The following is a 21,054-nucleotide window of genomic DNA, read 5'->3' on the forward strand; positions in this document are numbered from 1 at the left end:
TTTTCTCACGCTCTTATACTCCACTCCTTCCCACGGCTGGGCTATTCAGTCGATGTTGTTTGGGTGTCTCGCTAAATGCAGTGCAGTGCAGTTTGAGGTTAAGGTGGCTGACTTCATGAGGAATCTTAAAAACATAAGCGCTCTCCCAGCCGGCAGCAGCTCATTCCAGTTTTGATAGGGCTGCTCCGGCTCATTGTATGTTAGCCATTAGCCTCCGAGTCGAGGAGAGAAGTAGATAAAACTGGAGAGGAGTTCTGTTCATTGTAAACTACCGCCGCTCTGTGGGTAAATAGACGATTCTATATTTCCACCTATTTACGTGCTGACAGTTGTTACTGAGCTACTTCAGCAACACGTTTACGGGAATTGGATTTCAGCGCTAGCCGCCTAGTTGGCCCGGTTAGCCAAATCAAGCTAACGCTCCGCTAGTGTACAGAGCCCCGTTGACCAAGTTAGCTTGTTGGCTAACGTTAGAAATGTTCCAGTGAAATGGTCAACTAATAAACGTTAGCTCAGCTGAATTAGCCAGCTGGCTGACCTGGTTGACAGGTTTCTCACAAAAATACGTTAGCTGTTTTTCACAGTCGACTTCAAAATGCGTTACACGCTGCCGCAAAAACCTCCTTCTTTGTTCGCTAGCTAGAGCGCTAGCTCGCAGGCAGATACGCGGTGGTAGGGGAAAGCAACGCTACGCTGCGCGGTAGTTCAGTTAGCGTTAGCCAGCTAGTGTGTTCAGAATTGTTGTTTAGATGGTGACTTGAGAAATAATTTGTTTCTTAAGACGGTCATAAACGCTGAATGTTCTCCACAGTTTCACAGAATAGTCAGACTTTAATAGTATGCCTGTTTTTAATTTGACGCACCAACGTTATTCCATCCCCCCCTTGTTTATGACCAGGTTGATTAGTTAGCTGATGTTTGGCCTAAGGTATTCTGCTGAACCAAGACCGTTAGCTAGAACCTTTATGGTTATAACCGGATGGTTTGCCTTTCTAATAGGTATTGGCTTAATAGTTCGCTACCATTGGACAACACTAGTTTCCTGTAGGACACCTTTTAGCTTAAGAAAACCTTCAGATTTCAGGCCCCTGTCACTTGCTAAACCATTATAATCCTATACACTGATAACAGCCCATCAGGAAAACGCAAAATACCATTACTGACTACTGGACACCACCAGGAACCAATAGAAACATTTAATGATTTCTGTGTTTTTTTTTTCCAGCAAGGAACACAGTTCAGCAGTTTGTTTTATGAGGAATCCAAACTAGCCACTGTGTCATTCTTTGTCACAGGTAACTAACTACCTACATCAGGCAACTTAAGATGGTGCAAGGTTTTTAGGAATAGTCTTTAAAATTCTTTATGCTACATATTTTGTGATGTTTGTAAAGTTTTAACAGCTGATATAATAGGCAAGGCCTGACAAGCAGCAGGACAAATTTACTTATGGTCGGTTTCCCAGACCCAGACTGAAGGAGAATTCCACCGATATTTTTCAAAATGTCTGCAAGATTAAAAGTTTCAGGTGTAAACAGAGTCATTCAGAGTGGGTTGGTGTGAAATGTTCCACTCTAGAGACACTTACTGAGTCAGAATTGTTCCCAGTGGTCGTGACAGGAACCAGATGTCCGCCTCCAAACATTCTCTCTCATAAGGTTATTTGCACGAAATGGTTACGAATGTGCAGCTTGATGCCTGAAATGTGAAATGAAAGTTTTAAGAAACAGCTTTGGCCTAAAACATTGTTTGGCGAAATACTACTTTACTGATGGATGGATGTATTCATAAAACTTAAATCTCGTCTGCATACTGCAAATTTCTCTTTCTCTTTTGTTTTAAATGATTAAAGTGTTTATTCTTTTACATAAATGGTTGCAACTGTAACAAGTGCAGTTTCCCTCTGGGATCAATAAAGGATTCTGATTCTAACATTTAGAATACTTGTATTTTTACATATAACGTTATTTTTTTTCCATTATCATCATTATATGTAACTTCTCAGAGGACATGTTTAGGTTCACTGGTGGATTTGGATAGTAAGATGTAAAAGTAAAATGGCTATATTTGTGTTGTAGACATTGCATCCCTGGTTCCTGTCACCAACACTGCAAAAGAAAAAAGTTAGTAAGTTTATTTAGAATGGAGCATTTCATGTTAAACCACTCCGAATGACTTTGTACTTATGCAAAAATGTTTAAATGTCAGTGGGGTTTCCCCCACTTGGCATATGCCAAGACAAAATGGTAGGGATGCACAGTGTTATTAGAATCATATTGGTGTTGCCAGATAACTGGATAATTATCAGTTGTTTACAGTTGATCAATATTTACAACTAATATTTGATGATATATTTATTGTAACCAGCAATGCTGATCTCCTGTGCTAAAATGTCTGCATTTTGTTAATTTTAGTGCATTTTGTAACCCTATAAAAGTAAGTGTATTTTTCTTTAATGAGAATCTTGGTGAATTTAGTCCCAGTTTCTACATTTTATAAATTTGTATATATCATTATTGAGAACGGCAAATGTACCCATTGTTGCATCTCTAAAAAATAGGATTTTTAATTGCTGCAGTTTTAGTCCAAGGCTTGGTCCATGCCCAAAAAAACGGCTCATACCTTTAGAACCAAATTACAGTCTGGTGTAACTGTGATGACATCTGTGCTCATGAATACTTATGGATAATGTTGTTTGCGTTGTGTTGCAGGTAATCTGAGCTGCAGTGCCAGCCATGCGGATCAGGCTGCAGGGCTCAGGCCACGCGGCCCTTCTCCTCTCCGAGCTCAACCGCTGTCGCCTCTCTCGGCTTCTCTGCGATGTGGTTCTGCAAGTCGGAGGACGTTCCTTTCCTGCCCATCGTGCAGTGCTTGCCTGTGCAGGCTCTCACTTTAACAGCCTGTTTTCCAGGAGCTCTTATGGCCAGGATGGAGTCCCTGCAACCATCTCTTTGGACTTTATCTCCGCAACCAATTTTGAGAAGGTGTTGACTTTCATTTATACAGGTGAGATCCTCACTGATTTGATAGACGTTGGGGTGCTATATGAGTTGGCAGAAAGACTGGGCGTGAGGGAGCTGGTGCGTGCTTGCCATGCTACCTTCCCTGACATGAAGAGTTCAGATGGTGATGTAGATGCAGACATGGCTCCTGCTACAACCATGGCTGCTTCTGTTTGCTCTTCCTCTGCTGCCTCCTGTTCCTCTCTGTCCTCTCCTGCCGCTCCCACTCCAGTTGCTCCTTCGCCACTCCCTCAGAGCAGAGGGCCTAGGCTCAGTCGTACCCACATGGCTCCCATGTCGCTCTCCCAGTCTCCTAAAGCGGAGGATAGCTTTCAGTTGCATTTGAGTTACAGTCAGCTGGCTGACAGCAAGCAGAGCTCACTGGATGACCACCGTTCTCAAGCATCTGAGATTCTTCCGGGTCTGACACTACAGCTTAAAACGGAGCAGGAGGAGGAGAAAGTGGATGAGACCAACATCTCAGAGGACCAAGCAGTCAGCAGTGGGAGCAAACTGGTGCTAACAGAAGCGTGCTCTATTCCTGACTCCTCAGCACAGGCCGGAGGAGAAAGCTGCGCCCCCTCATCCTCTTCTGGAGATCCTCTGGAGAACCTGCAGCTCAGGGCAGTTGAAGGTGGTGTTGGACTTGGGGTCGGGACAGTTAAAGAAGCCGTTTTGTTTGGGGAAGGGGATGACATCGAAAAGAGGAGCCTACAGGAAGGGCCCCCAGAGGATGGAGATCAGTGGAGGGCACTGGCAGGTGACATTATTGAGCTGAGTGATGATGAAGAGAATTATATAGAGGAAGACGAAGATGACGAGGAACTGATGTGCATAGAAAATGGCGGAAACGGCACAGCGGTCAGTTTGGGCCAGTTGCCTCTGTCATCGCAGCCATGTAAAGCTTGTGGAGTTTTGCTGCCCGCAGACAACAGCGCCCTCCGCTCTCATGCAGAGACACACCTGTCTGAGACTGGAAACTGCAAAGTATGTGGCGCTTCCTTTCCTGATCGTGTGGCCAGCATCACCCATGCCCTGACTCATGTAGGCATCATGCTGTTTTCCTGTGACATCTGTGAGCTGCAGTTCTGTACAGAGGCTAAACTGATCCGCCACAGACGCCAGTCAGCAGCACGATGTGTCCCCCAGCAGCCTAACCAGCTGAACAGCACCTCTCAGGGGTCCGGAGGGGAACTTCAGTGTGCTGTGTGTGCTAAATCCATTCCTAAAGATTTCAAGGTCTGTTTGTTCATTTCTTATTCATTTGGTATTGCGTAAAAGTTTAGCTAGTGAAAACTCAGATGTTCACAGTTTTCCGTAGCTGGCAAAAAGTTTGAAAAGTTCAGAAAACGACAAGAAGGTAGAAAAGTTTACAATCGCCCTATTTGGATTGGATTTGTTTATCAGAGAGCCTGTCATGATCTGCTGTGTTCACTGGAAATGACAAGTGCATTTTGGCAGATTGCAGTGTCCTCAAATTCACTTTAGAATTCCATTTTATGAGTTAGACACTATGAAAAATGGCTGGGGTACTTAATAGTGCCCTAAGCGTTAATAGGAATTAATTTCGGTCACACCTATTGGCCAGTTTGAAGGGCCAAGTTGAGTGTTAGGAAAGGGAAAACGCAGAACCCTGCAGAGTTGTGGAATTTGACACACCTTTCCTAAATTCCGGTACTGGTTAGCTGCAATAGCCTCTGAACTTCTGTGCAAAGGAAGAAGCAAACTTTAGATGCCCAGCTGTCTTGGCTGATTGATTACATTTGATATAACTGGAAAACTGTGTCAGTTAGATTTTTTGCTGAACTTTCAGTTTGAAAACTGACAGAATCTACTTCTTTGAACCACCTCTATGCTGTACTGGATTTGTAGCGCTGTAGTAGAACTCGGTGCTCTTTTTTATGCCTTTATAAAGGAATCTTGCTTCTGGCCGATTGATGTTTTGCTTTAATGATTTTTTTCCCCCAATTTTTCTTGTCTAATTTTTCTCTGTAAATAATCCTTCTTTCAGGCTGTCAGGGACCACGTGCAGAGCCATGTGTGTTTGCGAACCTTGCGATGTGGTGTGTGCCAGTCGCCCCAGCCGTCTCGGTGCACTCTTCTCTGGCACACCCTGACGCACCTCCTCCTCATTCACTCCTGTCCACAGTGTGCCTGTCCCTTCCTGGAGCGCCCTCTGCTGGACAGACACTTAGCCATGCATGCTGAAGAAGGAGCTCTATTGAAGGAGGATGAAGGTGGTCAGGAAGGTGGTACAGAAGGCCAGGGGGAATTTCAATGCTTCTTGTGTCCGCAGACGTTCCGCACAGACACAGCCTTCCATTACCATCTCAGCATGCACCCAAGTGAGTCGCAAGGTGGCCAGACATGGCCAGTAAAGCGCAAAGCAGACCAATCTCTGGAGTTTTCTTCCTCCTCTTCCTCCCCACTAGAGGCAAGTGGCTTGGGTAAACTTGGTAGCCTTGGATTTAACATGGGCATGGGGCTTGGCCTTCCGGACAAAGCGATTCAAGGGGGAATGCCGTTCCCCGCTGGATTCTTGCAGAACGGAAATTCCTCAGGCTCTGCTTCTGCAGGCACAGGTCTCAAGCAGAAGTGGTACCGCTGCCGGTACTGTGGCAAGCGCTTCGCTCACTCTGGCGAGTTCACCTACCACCTGCGCATTCACACGGGAGAGAAGCCGTACCAATGCAAAGTGTGTCTGCGTTTCTTCCGCGGCCGTTCCACCATGATCTGCCACCTGAAGACGCATGCCGGTGCCCTCATGTACCGCTGCACTGTCTGCGGCCTCTACTTCTCCACACTAAAAATGGTCTCCTCACATATGGAGCTCCACAAAGACCACTTGCCTCCGGACTTCAACATAGAGGAGACGTTCATGTACAATGATCACTCCAAAGAGCCTCTCCCTAATTTGGACTCATGAATTTATACTCAAATGTTTATACTGTGCCTCAGTAATAATATAGTGATGCACCGAAATTTGGACCAAATTCAAAAATGACTCTTGCAGGTTTTGGCCAAAAAATTCTGACTGAACAAGTAAGCTGTTTACATTATTTAGGACTGCCACAAAATCAGTGATGTCATTCATGAAATGATCTTTTTAAAATGCCTCGTAAAGCTCTTTAAAGTTAATATAAAATATTTACAATCATGTGACGGATAGCAGTTAGAATTAGGGGCAAAAAGACACTTGTTGTTGCACCGTAAATCCACAGAACTTTGATGATGGCAGCAGCGAAGAGAGAAACTGAAGAAGGCATAAATAATGCTTGATTGAATAATAGTTTTCAGGGTTAATCAATTCTAGAAATAATTGTTTGTTGCAGTCCTAATTATTAAAGCTTTTTTAAATTTACAGACCAGGATGAAGTCGATAAAACATCAGAATATAACACATCATTTCAAGATTAATTAGTGAAAAAGCAAAGCAAATGAATAGAATTAATGCAATGGTCCAAAGAGGCTAAAAAAACATCGACTTCCTTAATTTCAGTTTATGTTTTGACTAAGAATTTTAAGTTCGGTGCATCACTCATTTTAAAGAAATGGTTTGGCCAAAAACCAAATTTAAACTTTTCCACTTAGCCCACATGTAGTCAAATAGCCAAGACATATTTTGCTTAGTTGAGCACTGGAGCTACAAGGCTAACGTTGTTTAGGAGCCAGTATGATTTTCTTCACCATGTAGGTAAATACAGCGTTTGTTTTGTTTAGTTTTTTATGACAGCAAATGTTGTGCTGAATTCTGGCTCCCACCCAGAACTCCCCTTTGTGTTCATGTTATGAGCATGTACTGAGTTTTCATAAATTCAAGAATTTTGGTTATTAAAAAAGAAACAATTGCAAAAGTAAAGCTAGCTTGCAATAAGTCATACTAATCCGTCTAAAACACATCAAAACATCCTCACAAACTTGATGAAGGACTGAGTGAAGTTTTGGGGTTATATAAGATTTGGGTGACTTAACTTTCACTGCTTGTTAGCACCATTAGCCTCGTAGCTGGAGTTCTAAACTAAAGAAGCAAATTTGGACTCCAGATGTGTCTCAGCTCCTCGGCTACATCGTTTGAGTTTTCGCCAAACTGTTCCTTTAATCTCGCTCATTATCAGTCACTGTTGTTGAGGACCAAGTGTCTGTAGACATTAGGATGTAACAATGTTTTATGTGCTTGAGAAAGGAGACGTTTTAAAAGAAGCAGAATTGTAATTTTCAGTTGGTACTGTTATTGCATTGCCACGTGGTGGCAGCATTTAGGTACTCTCAAAATGGGTGAGGACGGACTCATTATTGTCCTTGCGGATGTTGAGCTGAGTGTTAGTTTAGGATTACCTCTTCTTATTATTCATTCAACTCATCTTGTAATCAATATAAGCTAAAAGACTATGGCTGTTCCAGAGCGTTAAAACAACATATCTCATGGATGGCTGTGGTGGTGTTGGTGTTGAGCTTCTTTAGTTAAGAGGCACAAAATGGCAGCAGTTATGCTGTGGAAGCAGAAGCAAACTGCTTTATCACATACAGAGATGTTTATCGCGTAGAATTAGAAATGCCTATTCATGATATTCCCTACTATTTGTATGTTGTGTGTTAATTCACCACAAAGTGCTCCAAAGGGTCATTTGTACAAGGTTAGTTTTATGTGTTATGATGGGAAATTACAGAAGGGATGAAAAGAATGAGCTAATATATCTGTCAGACTTTATACAGAGTTAAAGCTTCCCCAAGGAATCGTGGGCGTGGATGGTAAAGAATGTTGGCACAACAGATGAAAGCTTTATTCATTCCTCTGTCACATTTTTATAAGCTTCAGAAACAGTGTTCACCTTTGTTTGAATATGCTTGTAAGACGACTGAGTTTAAAGAACACTTGAGAGCATCGTAAAGACATAATCCTAATGATGGCTGGTCAAATTTTAACAATTAGTGGATCCAAAATCCAGTTGTGAGAAAGTTTGTGATTTCTTTGGAGTGAGTTTCTGCAGGAATGGGTCCAAAAATGTAATCCGATCTTCATCTGCATCATCGTAACTGTAACATCTTATGTAACAAAACAACTGTATAACACCGTGTAGCTATAACAACTGTAATATCTGGCGTAACAAAAAATGCATTATTTTACAGTGCCATATTTTAATCAAACAAGTGGTTTAAGCAGCCATGGTCTTTGATAGAATATTCACTATGTGAACTCTTATTTAATAACCAGTGGTACCTTCATGTTTAGCAGTAACTTCAACTAAACGCTTTATATAACTCCTGTTCTACTGCGGTGTTTCAGACGGATTTTAGCTGAGGACTGTTTCAGTTTATGTGTATTCCTACAATGTCCTGGTTGGACTGCCTGCTTCACGTTATGCCTCTGCATTTTAATCAGACTACTTTGTAAGTCAGGATTCATGTGTTGCCGTTCTATGGTAGAATTTCCTGATATAACTTGAATACAGTTGGTCCCTCGTAAATGGCAAACCATCGGTTTGTCTTTTCTGTCAATAGAACATTGAGAATTTAACAATATTCAGTGGTGCTGTGGAACAAACTTAAGACAAGCAGTACTTATTTTTATCACTCGTTTTTAACACTCATTTTATTTTAATGGTAGACTGATGAACACACACGTTGTCAAGGGGAAGAGATGCTAGCCGATGTTTAGCTGCCATTCTAGCATTATTTGCCATGCATTTGCACTCGTATGCTTACTACTATAAAGAAAAGGGCAACAGTGTTGATTTTATTTAGCTTGTGACTTGTTACAACGAACTGTTGGTACAATGAGCTAAAACAACTTCTCTTCTTAGGTCCTCTGAAACACCTGTTTGTTTAGTGATGTATGACTTTCCACTCCTTTTACTGGAATCGATAGATTCGACCACTGAACTCCGTAACAGTAACCAAGACGGCACAAGAGCCATTGATAAATGGATATAGAGGAAATAAAACCATTTTAAAGGTAGATTACCCACTTTTTTGACTTAATACAGATCACAGGGAATTGGTCATTTTTTATAATAATATCAAGTTGTCACATGAGTTTGAGTTCTAATATTTCCAGGCTGGTCATGGCTATTACGTGCTAATAAACAGATGCTGTTGAAGCTACCTGCAGTCTTGTAATTGAACTAATGCTACTCAGACTCAAACTACTCCCTGCATTATACATGCAGCCATCAAAATGTCTCTTGAGACTTCAAGCAGTTTGACTCTCCGAGTCATTGGCCAAGAGCCAAGCCAGACTTCTGTAAGCATTACGATTTTGACACCTCTCGTCACTTTTTGTTGGGGCCATGTTGTACATGGGCTGAATTTGGTTATGAACATACAGTGACTCCAAAAATATTTGGACACATTGGTAAATTTAAATGAAGATGACCCTTTCAGCACAAGATCTAAATGATGGTACACTCTTTGTGTAGAGAAAGCTCCAACCAAACTGCACTAAGAGTGCGGTAAAGCACCAAAGTCAGGGCGTGTTTTTCTTACAGTGGTGTCACTGAGCTTGAGTTCATTGATGAGATCGTAAAAGAATACTTTGCTAAATGTAACTTGGAATGGTCTGTTTAAAAGAAGTGGCACTTTGTTTTACATCTTCCCAACACATTGAACAAATACTTCTTTGTGTCTCTGTAGGTACATAGAAGTTCGAGCAGGTCATCAAAATTATGCAGGTCAAACTTGCACCTGATCTAATTGGTACAGTTGGTTTGTTACTGTCTTTTCTAGTGGTCATCGTACTTTCACATTTTTTCCATCAGCAGCCTTGATTGAAACCTTGATGTTTTTTTTTTGTTTTTTTTTTCCATTTTTTGTTATTTATTATGTCTTGGGTGAAAAACAGATCACATTTTATGATTCATTCATGCAGGAATGCAGATAATTCCAAAGGGACCAGGAGCTTTTTTCTCATAACTATAAGGCAGCAATAAGTAGCATTTGTTTTTAAAAGTTATTAAATTGCAATTTTGGTGAAGGGGTGGGGGGGGTGGGGGGGGGGGTTGGGGTGCAAAATGCATTTTACCAGTTGTCTGTGTGAATAGTACACAACCCAAGTTCTTAATATCTCTATCTGACCAGTAAACCATAGAAATGATACCTATTGCTCCTTCATCCAGTGATTAATGCAACCGGGCGGTGTTATTTCCACAGCGTGTGATATTTTTCTAATGTGAAAAAATTGCCTTATCAGACACGTTAAGATCTGTATTTATTTATTGTATTTATAGATTTTTAAGTTGATACATTATATTTTGTATTGAGTGTTTTCATGAATGGATATGTATTTCTTTGTTCACAACTGTATTTGTTTAGTATGTGTTCTGAATAAAATGATCATAAGCTTGTGGGTGTTGTTGCTGGTGAAGCTAAAATGGAGTCCGAGTCAAAGTCATGACTTTTCTCTTGGAGTCATTTTGTGTTCAGTACTGGCATCTGCCATTACAGCAAACTTTTTTAAAATGGTAAACACCTCATGGACCTGGCTTGTACCTCACTCATTCACATTTAGCAGGCTAAAGATTCTCCACATGGAGGTGCTGTCAGCAGTCAAACTGATTTAAAGCACTGCTTTGCACTATTAATAAAAAAAACTGCCAACTGAGTCACAAGTCTTAATTTTTTTAATGCATGTATATAACATCAACATCTGTTACAGTATGTACACATTCAGTGGGACATCTGATGTTATGTTTAAAAAAATAGTCTGGTGCAACTGTAGAACTATAGTTTGTAGCTAATGAATCTTATAGGTTTTAAATGCTTTTGATGATAAATGACCACTGAGTAGTGATCATAAAAGCAATTATCATGGACCAATGTGGACTAAAATTCTGTTGGCCAACTTTAAATAGAGATGGACTTGTATTGTGAATATGAAGGTATTGTGATAAAAAAAAAAAAGCTTACAGAAAATTCTAGCAGCAGGACCAAGTTACATTTTTTCCAGTGTACAGATCGTACTTTGCTAATAGTTTCCTTTGAAGTGTGGCATGTTCCTAGATGTTATCATTGCTTCCTGTGGGAGTCTGATACAGTCAGTTTTCTTCCTTCCTCTCTTGAAATGACAATTGGGGATGCCTAAAGTGGTATTTGTTTACATAAGATTACAACTCCAGCTAGGTCTTTTGACTACAGTGTTTACAAGCAATAAAAACAAACAATTTCGCGTCTTTAAACGTTCTTTGTCATTTACTGTTTGTTCTTGTGCTGACAAATTAGACCTTTTTGAAGGGGACATTTTCCTAACCCTTTCATTTGTGTTTTTTAAAACACATGAAGAAGGATGAGAAATATGGTGAGATGCTTTGAGTGTCCAAAGGTGTTACTAAGTGTCTTTTACAGGGACATTTTGAGAAAACATTGAGAATTTATTTTTATTCACAGCAGCACATTGGGAGAAACCTCTAAGTGTTTCCTTCCTCGCTTCTCCTGGGGGACTCTACGGTGCGCTGCTGGGATTTCAATTCTTTAGGATCCTATTTCTGAGTGGCTGGTGCTGGCATTGCTGATCTTTCGCTCCTTTCCTGGCGCTGCTGCCCCCGTGCCGTTGGCTGGGGCACTGGCACCAGTGGGTGGTAGAGGAGAGATGTGGGAAATTATGCCGTTGATAAGATTGGTGCGGAAGCTTTTGCTCAAGAAGTTGTAGAGAATGGGGTTGGCGATACAGTGGAAAAGCGAAAGGCACTGCACTACACTGAAGGAAAAGTATAGCACCTCCACTGCATTGCAGGACATCAGGTGTGGGTTCAAGTCATCCACCATCAATAGGAACATCACCAAGTGGTAGGGCAGCCAGCAAGCCACAAACACCAGTGAGTAGACATGCACTAGCCACAGGTCCCGGCGGCCCTGGACGTCTGGTGATGTCCGGGCAGCTTTGGCAATCAGTATGTTGCAGGTTATAATGATGGATGCAGGTCCCAGGAACTGGAAGATCAGAATCAGGAAAGCCACGGATACGAACCATTCGGTGTAATTGTGTTCGGGCACCATGTAGCAGCCAGGTTCGTCCCACTCCAGCAGGTCTACATGCACGTTCTCCAGGAGTGCCAGCACCACGGACAGCAGCCACAGCCCGCCACAAAGCAGCCAGCGTCTGTGCCTGGGCTGCAGTGGGAATAAGGGCAGTGCATTTGGTCGTGCCAAGGACAGGTACCTCTCCAGGGTCATGAAGGCCAGGAAGAAGGAGCTGCTGTAGAAGTTGATGACATAGATAAGGTGGGTCACCTTGCACAGGAAGCGGCCCCAAAGCCAAACCTTGTCCATGGTCACCTCTAGCATGAAGAAGGGCATGGTGAACATCACCATCAGGTCAGACAGGCTGACGTTGATGACGCAGAAGAGCACACCACTGGCCGAGTGGCGTCGCCGCCAGTTCACCCAAACCACCAAACTGTTCTCGACCAAACCCACCATGAATAGGAACAGGTAGAGGAGGAAGAGGGCAATGCGCCGTGCATCCCTGTCCAGGTCAAAGGTGCACTCGTAGAACCACAGTGTGTGAGGGTAATCGGTTGTGTTGACATCATGCGACATGGTCTAGGGAAAAAGAAGAAAGGGTTTGCATGGGTGGGTGTACTCAGAAATTCAGTGGAACTGTCGTTGCCTTTGCAAGCTGTCGGGTACCTGCTGCCTTGCAAGAAATACAATAGAAGATGTAATAAAAATAAATCAATCCATCTAACTTTGTTTAAATGTGATAAACAGGGTTTTGGGTAAAACCTGGATTTTGCACTTTTGGACCAAGGGGTATTCACCCACCCTTACAGAAGTTAACTGCAGACATCAGGGTGCACTTTGCCCCAATTTTTCATAGTGTATGTATAATATAACCTCAGCTTTGAGATACTCGCTCAAACTGCTTGAGTTTAGCTTTACCGTTCTCAGGAAGTTTTCCCAGTCAGAGTGGCTCTTCTCATAACCGCCCTTGTGAGATTTTCTCTTTATATTGTTCATAGTTGCATTGTAAAGCTTTCAGGAAGGGCCTGTACTGCACTATTGACTTCCACAATCAACTTGAGGTGGTTCTAGATGATCGAGATATAGCGAAAGGCATGTGTGCTTGATTCTGATAATCTTTTTGGAAAGTTTTTAGAAATGATCAAGAATAGAGAGTGTGACCAGGTGTCTAATGAAGGTTTTATGAGTAGGGGCTCAAATTAATGAAAAGTTTTGTCTTTAAAACTGTTTTAATCAGCATCTGGAATTGTGCATCTTAATGATCTGGAGTTAAAAAAAGGATTCAGAAGGCCTACCTTGCCTGGGTAGAGAGTGCCAGTGGACAAGCTGGAGCGAGGGTAGACCCCTCTGGTGGAGGACTATCCTGGAGAAACGAAGACTGTACTGGCTGGAGATGTGTGGAGCTTCAGTCTTTGACCTGGCGGGAATGGAGCATTAAGCCCTCCTCTCTGTGCCTCTCTCTGTCTCTGTCTCTCTCCCTCCCCTTTCTGTGTCTTTAGCAGAGCTGCTGATAGGACATATTCCCAGGACAGGAAGGAGGCATGCTCGGCAGGAAAGGCTCCCAGGAAATCCCTCTTTCCCTGGTAAAGCTGCAAATAGCGGTCCAGGTGAGAACTTGGTGATATATGTCTATCAAAACCACCCAAGCAATCAAAGTGCAAGCATTCATGTGTTATGTAAGGATACCAATGTGAGTACGGGATGTGTGATCATGTCAGCTTTTTATGGAGTGGCTCATTTTCACCACAAGATTTCAAGATTAAGATATATGAAAGTACAGAGTACCTTGTTATTTGTAATCATTTGTAGGTATATATATCCATATCATGAAAACCAAATTTTACCTAGTCCACATAGTCCATGTATGGAAATCAGGCTGCAAAAACAGTGTATATATACCGGGCGGCACGGTGGCGTGGTGGGTAGCGCTGTCGCTTCACAGCAAGGAGGGCCTGGGTTCGATTCCCCGGCCGGGTGACCGGGGTCCTCTCTGTGTGGAGTTTGCATGTTCTCCCTGTGTCTGCGTGGGTTTCCTCCGGGTTCTCCGGTTTCCTCCCACAGTCCAAAGACATGCAGTCAGGCCAATTGGGTGTGCTAAATTGTCCCTAGGTGTGAGTGTGTGAGTGACTGTCTGTGTCTGTGTGTCTGCCCTGCGATGGACTGGCGACCTGTCCAGGGTGTATCCTGCCTTCCGCCCGATGACTGCTGGGATAGGCTCCAGCTCCCCCCCGCGACCCTGACGGAGAAGCGGCTTAGAAAATGGATGGATGGATGGATATATATATATATATATACACTGCTCAAAAAAATAAAGGGGACACTTAAACAACACAATATAACTCCAAGTAAATCAAACTTCTGTGAAATAAAACTGTCCACTTAGGAAGCAACTTTCTGCTTTCTGGCTGATGTTTTGGTCACTTTTGAATGTTGGTGGTGCTTTCACACTCGTGGTAGCATGAGACGGACTCTACAACCCACACAAGTGGCTCAGGTAGTGCAGCTCATCCAGGATGGCACATCAATGCGAGCTGTGGCAAGAAGGTTTGCTGTGCCTGTCAGCGTAGTGTCCAGAGGCTGGAGGCGCTACCAGGAGACAGGCCAGTACACCAGGAGACGTGGAGGAGGCCGTAGGAGGGCAACAACCCAGCAGCAGGACCGCTACCTCCGCCTTTGTGCAAGGAGGAACAGGAGGAGCACTGCCAGAGCCCTGCAAAATGACCTCCAGCAGGCCACAAATGTGCGTGCGTCTGCACAAATGGTTAGAAATCGACTCCATGAGGATGGTATGAGGGCCCGACGTCCACAGATGGGGGTTGTGCTCACAGCCCAACACCATGCAGGACACTTGGCATTTGCCAGAGAACACCAGGATTGGCAAATTCGCCACTGGCGCCCTGTGCTCTTCACAGATGAAAGCAGGCTCACAATAAGCACATGTGACAGACGTGACCGAGTCTGGAGACGCCGTGGAGAGCGATCTGCTGCCTGCAATGTCCTTCAGCTTGACCGGTTTGGCAGTGGGTCAGTAATGGTGTGGGGTGGCATTTCTTTGGAGGGCCACACAGCCCTCCATGTGCTCGCCAGAGGTAGCCTGACTGCCATTAGGTACCGAGATGAGATCCTCAGACCCCTTGTGAGACCATATGCTGGTGCGGTTGGCCCTGGGTTCCTCCTAATGCAGGACAATGCTAGACCTTATGTGGCTGGAGTGTATCAGCAGTTCTGCAAGATGAAGGCATTGAAGCTATGGACTGGCCCGCCCGTTCCCCAGACCTGAATCCTATTGAGCACATCTGGGACATCATGTCTCGTCCCATCCACCAACAGACTGTCCAGGAGTTGGCGGATGCTTTAGTCCAGGTCTGGGAGGAGATCCCTCAGGAGACCATCTGCCACCTCATCAGGAGCATGCCCAGGCGTTGTAGGGAGGTCATATAGGCACGTGGAGGCCACACACAATACTGAGCCTCATTTTAACTTGTTTTAATGACATTACATCAAAGTTGGATCAGCCTGTAGTGTGTTTTTCCACTTTAATTTTGTGTGTGACTCCAAATCCAGGCCTCCATTGGTTAATAAATTTGATTTCCATTGATGATTTTTGTGTGATTTTGTTGTCAGCACATTCAACTTTGTACAGAACAAAGTATTCGATGAGAATATTTCATTCATTCAGATCTAGGATGTGTTATTTCAGTGTTCCCTTTATTTTTTTGAGCAGTATATATATATATATATATATATATATATATATATATATATATATATATATATATTACAGTCCGTTTCTATTGGTCCATTCATCATGAAATTTACACACAATGTAAAGAGCAACAAACATTTTTAAATTACATCAAAAACTGAAAAATGGAGATACGGTTTTGTTCTGACAGGAGCGATATGTAACATATACTCACCTATCCAGCCTACATCAGTTTAACCTAGCCCCTTACCGTTGAAGCAAAATATAGCCATTGTACATTGTAATAAACCTTCAAACATTAGATGTGAATACTTGTGATATGTAGGCTACATTAGCTACAAAACTTTTAAATCTCTTTAAAAGTCCCAAGGATGTAGGTCTTCTAAATCTACCTGTGTGCTTGGTCTCAACACCTGACATCTTTTCTGCTGCTCAATAATTCTGCTGAGTGTTTATAGTTTTTGTGTTGGTTCAACTGCAGCGGAAACGCTGTAGGTGTGTTTGGTGATATGATGTTTGCAATAGGGTAGAAAACTACTGTTCCATAGATTTTTGTTGGGGGAAGGCGGTGTCAGCGCAAAATACACTGCAGTGCACGCCGGGGATTATAGCGCTGCTGACTGTGAAATGGGTAAATATTAACAGAATATCAAAATATTTTAAAGGGCTGGATTAGATTGTGCCACGGGCCTAATCTATCCCGCATGCCTTAGGTTTGACACATGGTTTAGACGTAGTGTTTCAGCCAAGGCTGCTTTTTGAGCAAGGCACAATGCAAAGCACCCAATTACAAAAGTCATCATTTACATACATTTATTCAACAAAAACCTATTTATATCTGAGAGGTTGGAAAGTGGTCATAAAATTGAATTTTGACTATTTTAGATACATAAAACCCACACAAACTACTAGTTTTGATGATCGATTCTTACATTGGCTGAAGGTCACCACCAGCTGACATGACCAAGCTTCTGCTTTTGGTGTCGGATTTTGACTTTTTGTGTACTTATGCAATTAGCCCAGTTCTTGTGCTGATTACATTCTGTGGATGTTTTCAAAGAAAGCTTCCATAGAAGCGCTGATGGTGTAATTCAGTATTTAGGCCCACCTGTTTCCAAAATATAATCAAATCATATAACATTTGTTATATAATGGTATATATGGTTGTATAACACTTCCAAAAAACCCTGTACAGCACATTTTTAAGCCCATCAAATGATCATGTACATGTGCTTTCTCAGCCATGTTATACTTTTTAAACAATTTTTAACGCTGTACCACACCGATTACTGTCAGACAGGCTTGTATGTTCGACTTAATGTGGCAAGAAAACAAATATCAAGCTTATACTTCAGCTCACCAGAAAACGGAACGTATTTTGTTGTCTGCTGGGCTGCACCGCTGTGGAATCTTTTATGCCTCTTCCAAAATTCTAGGAAAAACATATAGCTAGACAATAGCGGGAAATGCCAGTGTTGTAGAGGAGCATTAACTGAGAGGCACGGGCAAAGGGGAGGTAGGAAGCCTGCCGTACATCAAAACCTCAATGAGCAGGGGGGCCCTTTAACCCAGCGCTGCCTCCCTGCCCGCTCCTTTCAGCACCTTAAACCCCCCTGCTAAATACTGTGTGGAAAAATGTTAATGTTACGGTAAAGGGTCAAAAAAAAACTGCTCACTAATGTCGTTCTTTAACATTGCCCTTGACTTTTTCCCCTAGTTCCACTGCTGTTTGAGTTGCCTCTTATGTGCGGTTCCCTCTCACAGTTTCTGCTATGGACGTACAGATTTGATAAAATAATCAGTTCATGAAGGTTTAATTTCTTTCCGCCTATAGATGAAAGAATGCATGGGTGTCTATGCAAGAGAAGGCAAATCTCCTGTCTGTGCAAGCATGCAGTACACTGCAAAAAGTTTGGAGTCAATATTGTCAATAGTATGAAGCCAATCTGGTTGTAGGTAAATTATAAAACGTTTCTTGTTGCTTGTCCTGTCTGAACTTCACATTGAGGACATTTTAAACATTTAAACCTGTCTCAGCCCACTGTAACTACATTATACCTTGAAATATAATCCTTAAAAAAAATCTTATTTTTTGATTGTTTGAATGCTTGATTTATGAGTCATGCATTATAGGTTATGTGCATATTTAGTCGTGTTCATCACTCACAAGCAATGGGAATTTAATTACGATCATGGGGTGAAGAAAAGTTCTTTTCTTTTTGTTATCATTATTTTGTATACTGTCAAATTGATTGATGAGTTAAATTTGAAAAGTCAACTCTGTTACACAAACTCCAGATTAAGTGTAAATGATATAAGTAAATAATTAGTATTAGTGTGTCCTTGATATCCCAATTCCATTAGCATGGATATTAAATATCTGCATCTGTGTATTTGCTAATTCTCTGCTCAGCCTTGTTACTCATTTAAGCCTTTATCAGCAAAGAAACGGTGCAAAAAAAAGAGATATTGCTTCTGAGAGGGGTTAAAAGGATCAATCATTAAATAAAATAAATACAAAAACATACATTTAATGTTGAAAATGATGCAAAAAATGAAACCAAATGAAATCACAAACGAATGTAACACCCTTGGTGTCTAGCTTATATGTGTTATTACTGCATATAAAACAGCATTCAGCTTTGTTAAAAGTTCAAAGCAGTCATCAGAGCAGTCAGCAGTGGTGGCGGTGGGGTGTCTGCTGATTGCTCTTGTCAGGAGTCGTGGAGGATGATTTGTGTTGGCCACGATTCCCTGCTTCAGATTAATGCGGTTGCGGGACACCCTGTTCCAGTCTCTCCTAAAACCAGGCCGCGGTTTGGTCAGCATTTTGTTCGATTAGTAGGATCCCACTCTTCTCCCTCCCCTCTTTCCTGTCTTGTTTTCCTCCATTGTTAAGAGCAGTCATGTCTTTTTTTCGCTGGAGCAGCAGGAAACGGTCCGTCAGCAGTTTTGGGGCTTCTGGAAGAGGCAAAGCGGATCCTGTCCCTGACCCCCCACCACATGCTGGGCTAGACTTATCTGAGGCCCACACTAATAAATTCTCAAGCTCTTATCAGGCTGCGTACTGTTTAAAAAAGGCTGATGTACACCAGTCCTGTGACTGGGAAGTATTGGGTGTTGGCTGGGATCAGTTATTATATTAATAATAATTATTGATAATGATTAATCATCAGAGAAGTGAAGAACATGGACGTGATTATTTTGTTAAACAAAAAGAAAGATCATGGAAAGGACAAGGAATGATTTCTTTCTGTTTTTCTTGCTTTTATGTGCCTTACGTTATGTAAGAAAGCAGAGTCTGCAGTATTTACACAGTCGTAGGCAAAAGTTTAGTGAATACAGAAAATGGACTATTTGATGATATGTTAAACTCTGCTAATAAATTGAAAATGTGCATTAAATTGAATAAAAAAAAAATGTTTAAATCATATTTATGTTCCCTGTCCAGGATGTTTGAACTTTTTTCACTGAGAAAATCTACAAAACATGACATTTGACCACTGGTATTAAAAGTTTTGCATACAACTGTATATTACAGGCAAAAATGACAAAGCTGTTTGGTCTCCTTTTCTTGGCCCGCTTTGGATACTGAACAAGATTTAATGCTGAAATGAACACCAGCTTTAAAATGCATGTGCTAGATTCACAATAATGTTTCATTAAGTTTTATACCATTCTCACTGAAATCCTTGATTTAATAATCCTTAAAATGTCAAATGGTGTTCAGCTCATTAGACCATGGGCCTAATCATTATTATGTTGAAAACAAAATCTCACTGAATAATTAGCTTTATTTAACTTCACGGTGGTCTTTTGTGAGATTTGTAAATTTTGGTAAGTTTCATGTTCATTTTCTTAAAAATTACTTCGGAGTAAAAAGTTTAGCCAAATTCTCATCACATCAACTGACCTGTAACCCCACTGGACACTGCTCTGAATTGCTGTAATGAGCAGCATTGAAACACAACCGTGGACGTCAGTTTCTTTTAGACATTCCTAAAAAACTATCTGAACTTCGCACAAAAGCATGAGGGTTTTCAGGGTTTTGTGATGTACTTTATGTAAACAGCAACAATATGCCTTTCTGCATGTGGATTCCACCACGCTGACACCTGAGGAAAATTACTTTGTGGACAAGTTTTTAAAACTGTAATATTTGTTCCCCCTTATTTAGTCATGGCCAACTCTAGAAAGCTACCTAGGCTCCCCCCTTACAAACAATGCAACCAAGCTGGGAACGTGAAGGCTAGCATGCGCTTCCTCCGAGTGATGTAAAGTGCTGCTAAGGCAATAACAGTCCTGTCCCAAAACGCACACTCACGTGCACTGTGTAGGGCGTCCCATTTCTCAGTTTGGCACTCAAGGCCGTGACAATGGTGACATAACAGCAGTCTCTTATTCAAAATTCCTTGAGATACAAGCAAGGACCAATTACAGTTGAGGGTTTTGTTTACAGCTGCGTGACTAACATGACACTCATGCACGTAAAAATGCATTTATTTATCTAACTAGTCATTAAGCTGCATTGAGCTTGTAATCTGAATTGAGCTGCTGTAGACAAGCAAATGACCTCATTTAGAAAACTGTACCACCGATGTGCTGGGTGCGGCGCATGCAGAACCTGCACGTTGCACAAGTCTGTCCCAAATGCGTATATTTGAATAAAGCAACCAGAGAAAACCATCTCGGGTTGCTTTATGGAAACACTGAATGACAGGGGAGAGAGAGGGTCACCCTACCCAAAGAGAGCAAGACCAATTGTGCCATCTTGAAATGTCAGCCATGGATGACTGTGGATAGAATGATTGAAAGTAGTGAAAAAAGATTTCCCAGAAGCATGTCAATCTTAATGACATTTCAGCTTTTTTGCATCGTTATACCGCTTAAACACATTTGAATGATTGATTTAAAGCTACACAATGTAAGATATTAGAGGGATTTGGAGACCTCTGTGGTGGAAACGTGTAACTGCATGCAATATGCAGAAGAATGTTTAACAAGGTAGGGTGTGCCTCAAACCCATTCCCTGAGCGGATAAATCGGTGTTGAAAGAATATTCAAAAAGAACACAAGTCAAAACAAGGTTAAGGACGTGTCTTCCAAGGACATTGAATTACATAGTATTACCTATTATTGTCGTCATATCTTCGTCAGTATAATGCTGATGTTGCATTTGGGACCTAAACATCATGCCAGACCTTATTCTGAGCCTGTGCACGTGATGTTAATATGTACAACATGGTCAAAAAATTACAGGGAATTCAGACCCAATGCCTCAACCTTTAAATGACCATTTCAGGCTTTACAGGGCGACTCACAGCAGTGCACACATCTTATTTTAGCGTCTTTTTTTTCTCATTACATCATGTTTTTGTAAGAAGTTAACAA

At 42.0% G+C, this 21,054-nt stretch overlaps 2 protein-coding genes across 3 annotated transcripts; one reads left to right on the plus strand and one right to left on the minus strand.

Moving 5' to 3' along the window:
- LOC108433388 (zinc finger and BTB domain-containing protein 39) lies at nucleotides 1–9,967 on the plus strand. 2 transcript variants are annotated; one of them, XM_017707913.2, is made up of 4 exons: nucleotides 1–285; nucleotides 1,226–1,295; nucleotides 2,712–4,241; nucleotides 5,014–9,967. In XM_017707913.2, the coding sequence occupies exons 3-4, from the start codon at nucleotides 2,736–2,738 to the stop codon at nucleotides 5,926–5,928; spliced, it is 2,421 nt and encodes an 806-aa protein (XP_017563402.1). In that variant the 5' UTR covers nucleotides 1–285; nucleotides 1,226–1,295; nucleotides 2,712–2,735; the 3' UTR covers nucleotides 5,929–9,967. The 2 variants fall into 2 exon arrangements, with proteins under 2 accessions (XP_017563402.1, XP_037397428.1); XM_037541531.1 differs by lacking the exon at nucleotides 1,226–1,295.
- Nucleotides 9,968–10,596: 629 nt separating this feature from the next.
- Nucleotides 10,597–13,453, minus strand: gpr182 (G protein-coupled receptor 182). The gene is made up of 2 exons (XM_017707916.2): nucleotides 13,253–13,453; nucleotides 10,597–12,536 (listed from the first exon to the last, which is right to left on the minus strand). Exon 2 carries the CDS (start codon nucleotides 12,531–12,533, stop codon nucleotides 11,466–11,468), a length of 1,068 nt encoding a protein of 355 aa, XP_017563405.1. The 5' UTR covers nucleotides 12,534–12,536; nucleotides 13,253–13,453; the 3' UTR covers nucleotides 10,597–11,465.
- Between the last annotated feature and the right edge of the window lie 7,601 nt (nucleotides 13,454–21,054).

This window comes from Pygocentrus nattereri, chromosome 9, assembly GCF_015220715.1.
Source record: "Pygocentrus nattereri isolate fPygNat1 chromosome 9, fPygNat1.pri, whole genome shotgun sequence".
In the NCBI taxonomy this organism is placed as follows: Eukaryota; Metazoa; Chordata; class Actinopteri; order Characiformes; family Serrasalmidae; genus Pygocentrus; species Pygocentrus nattereri.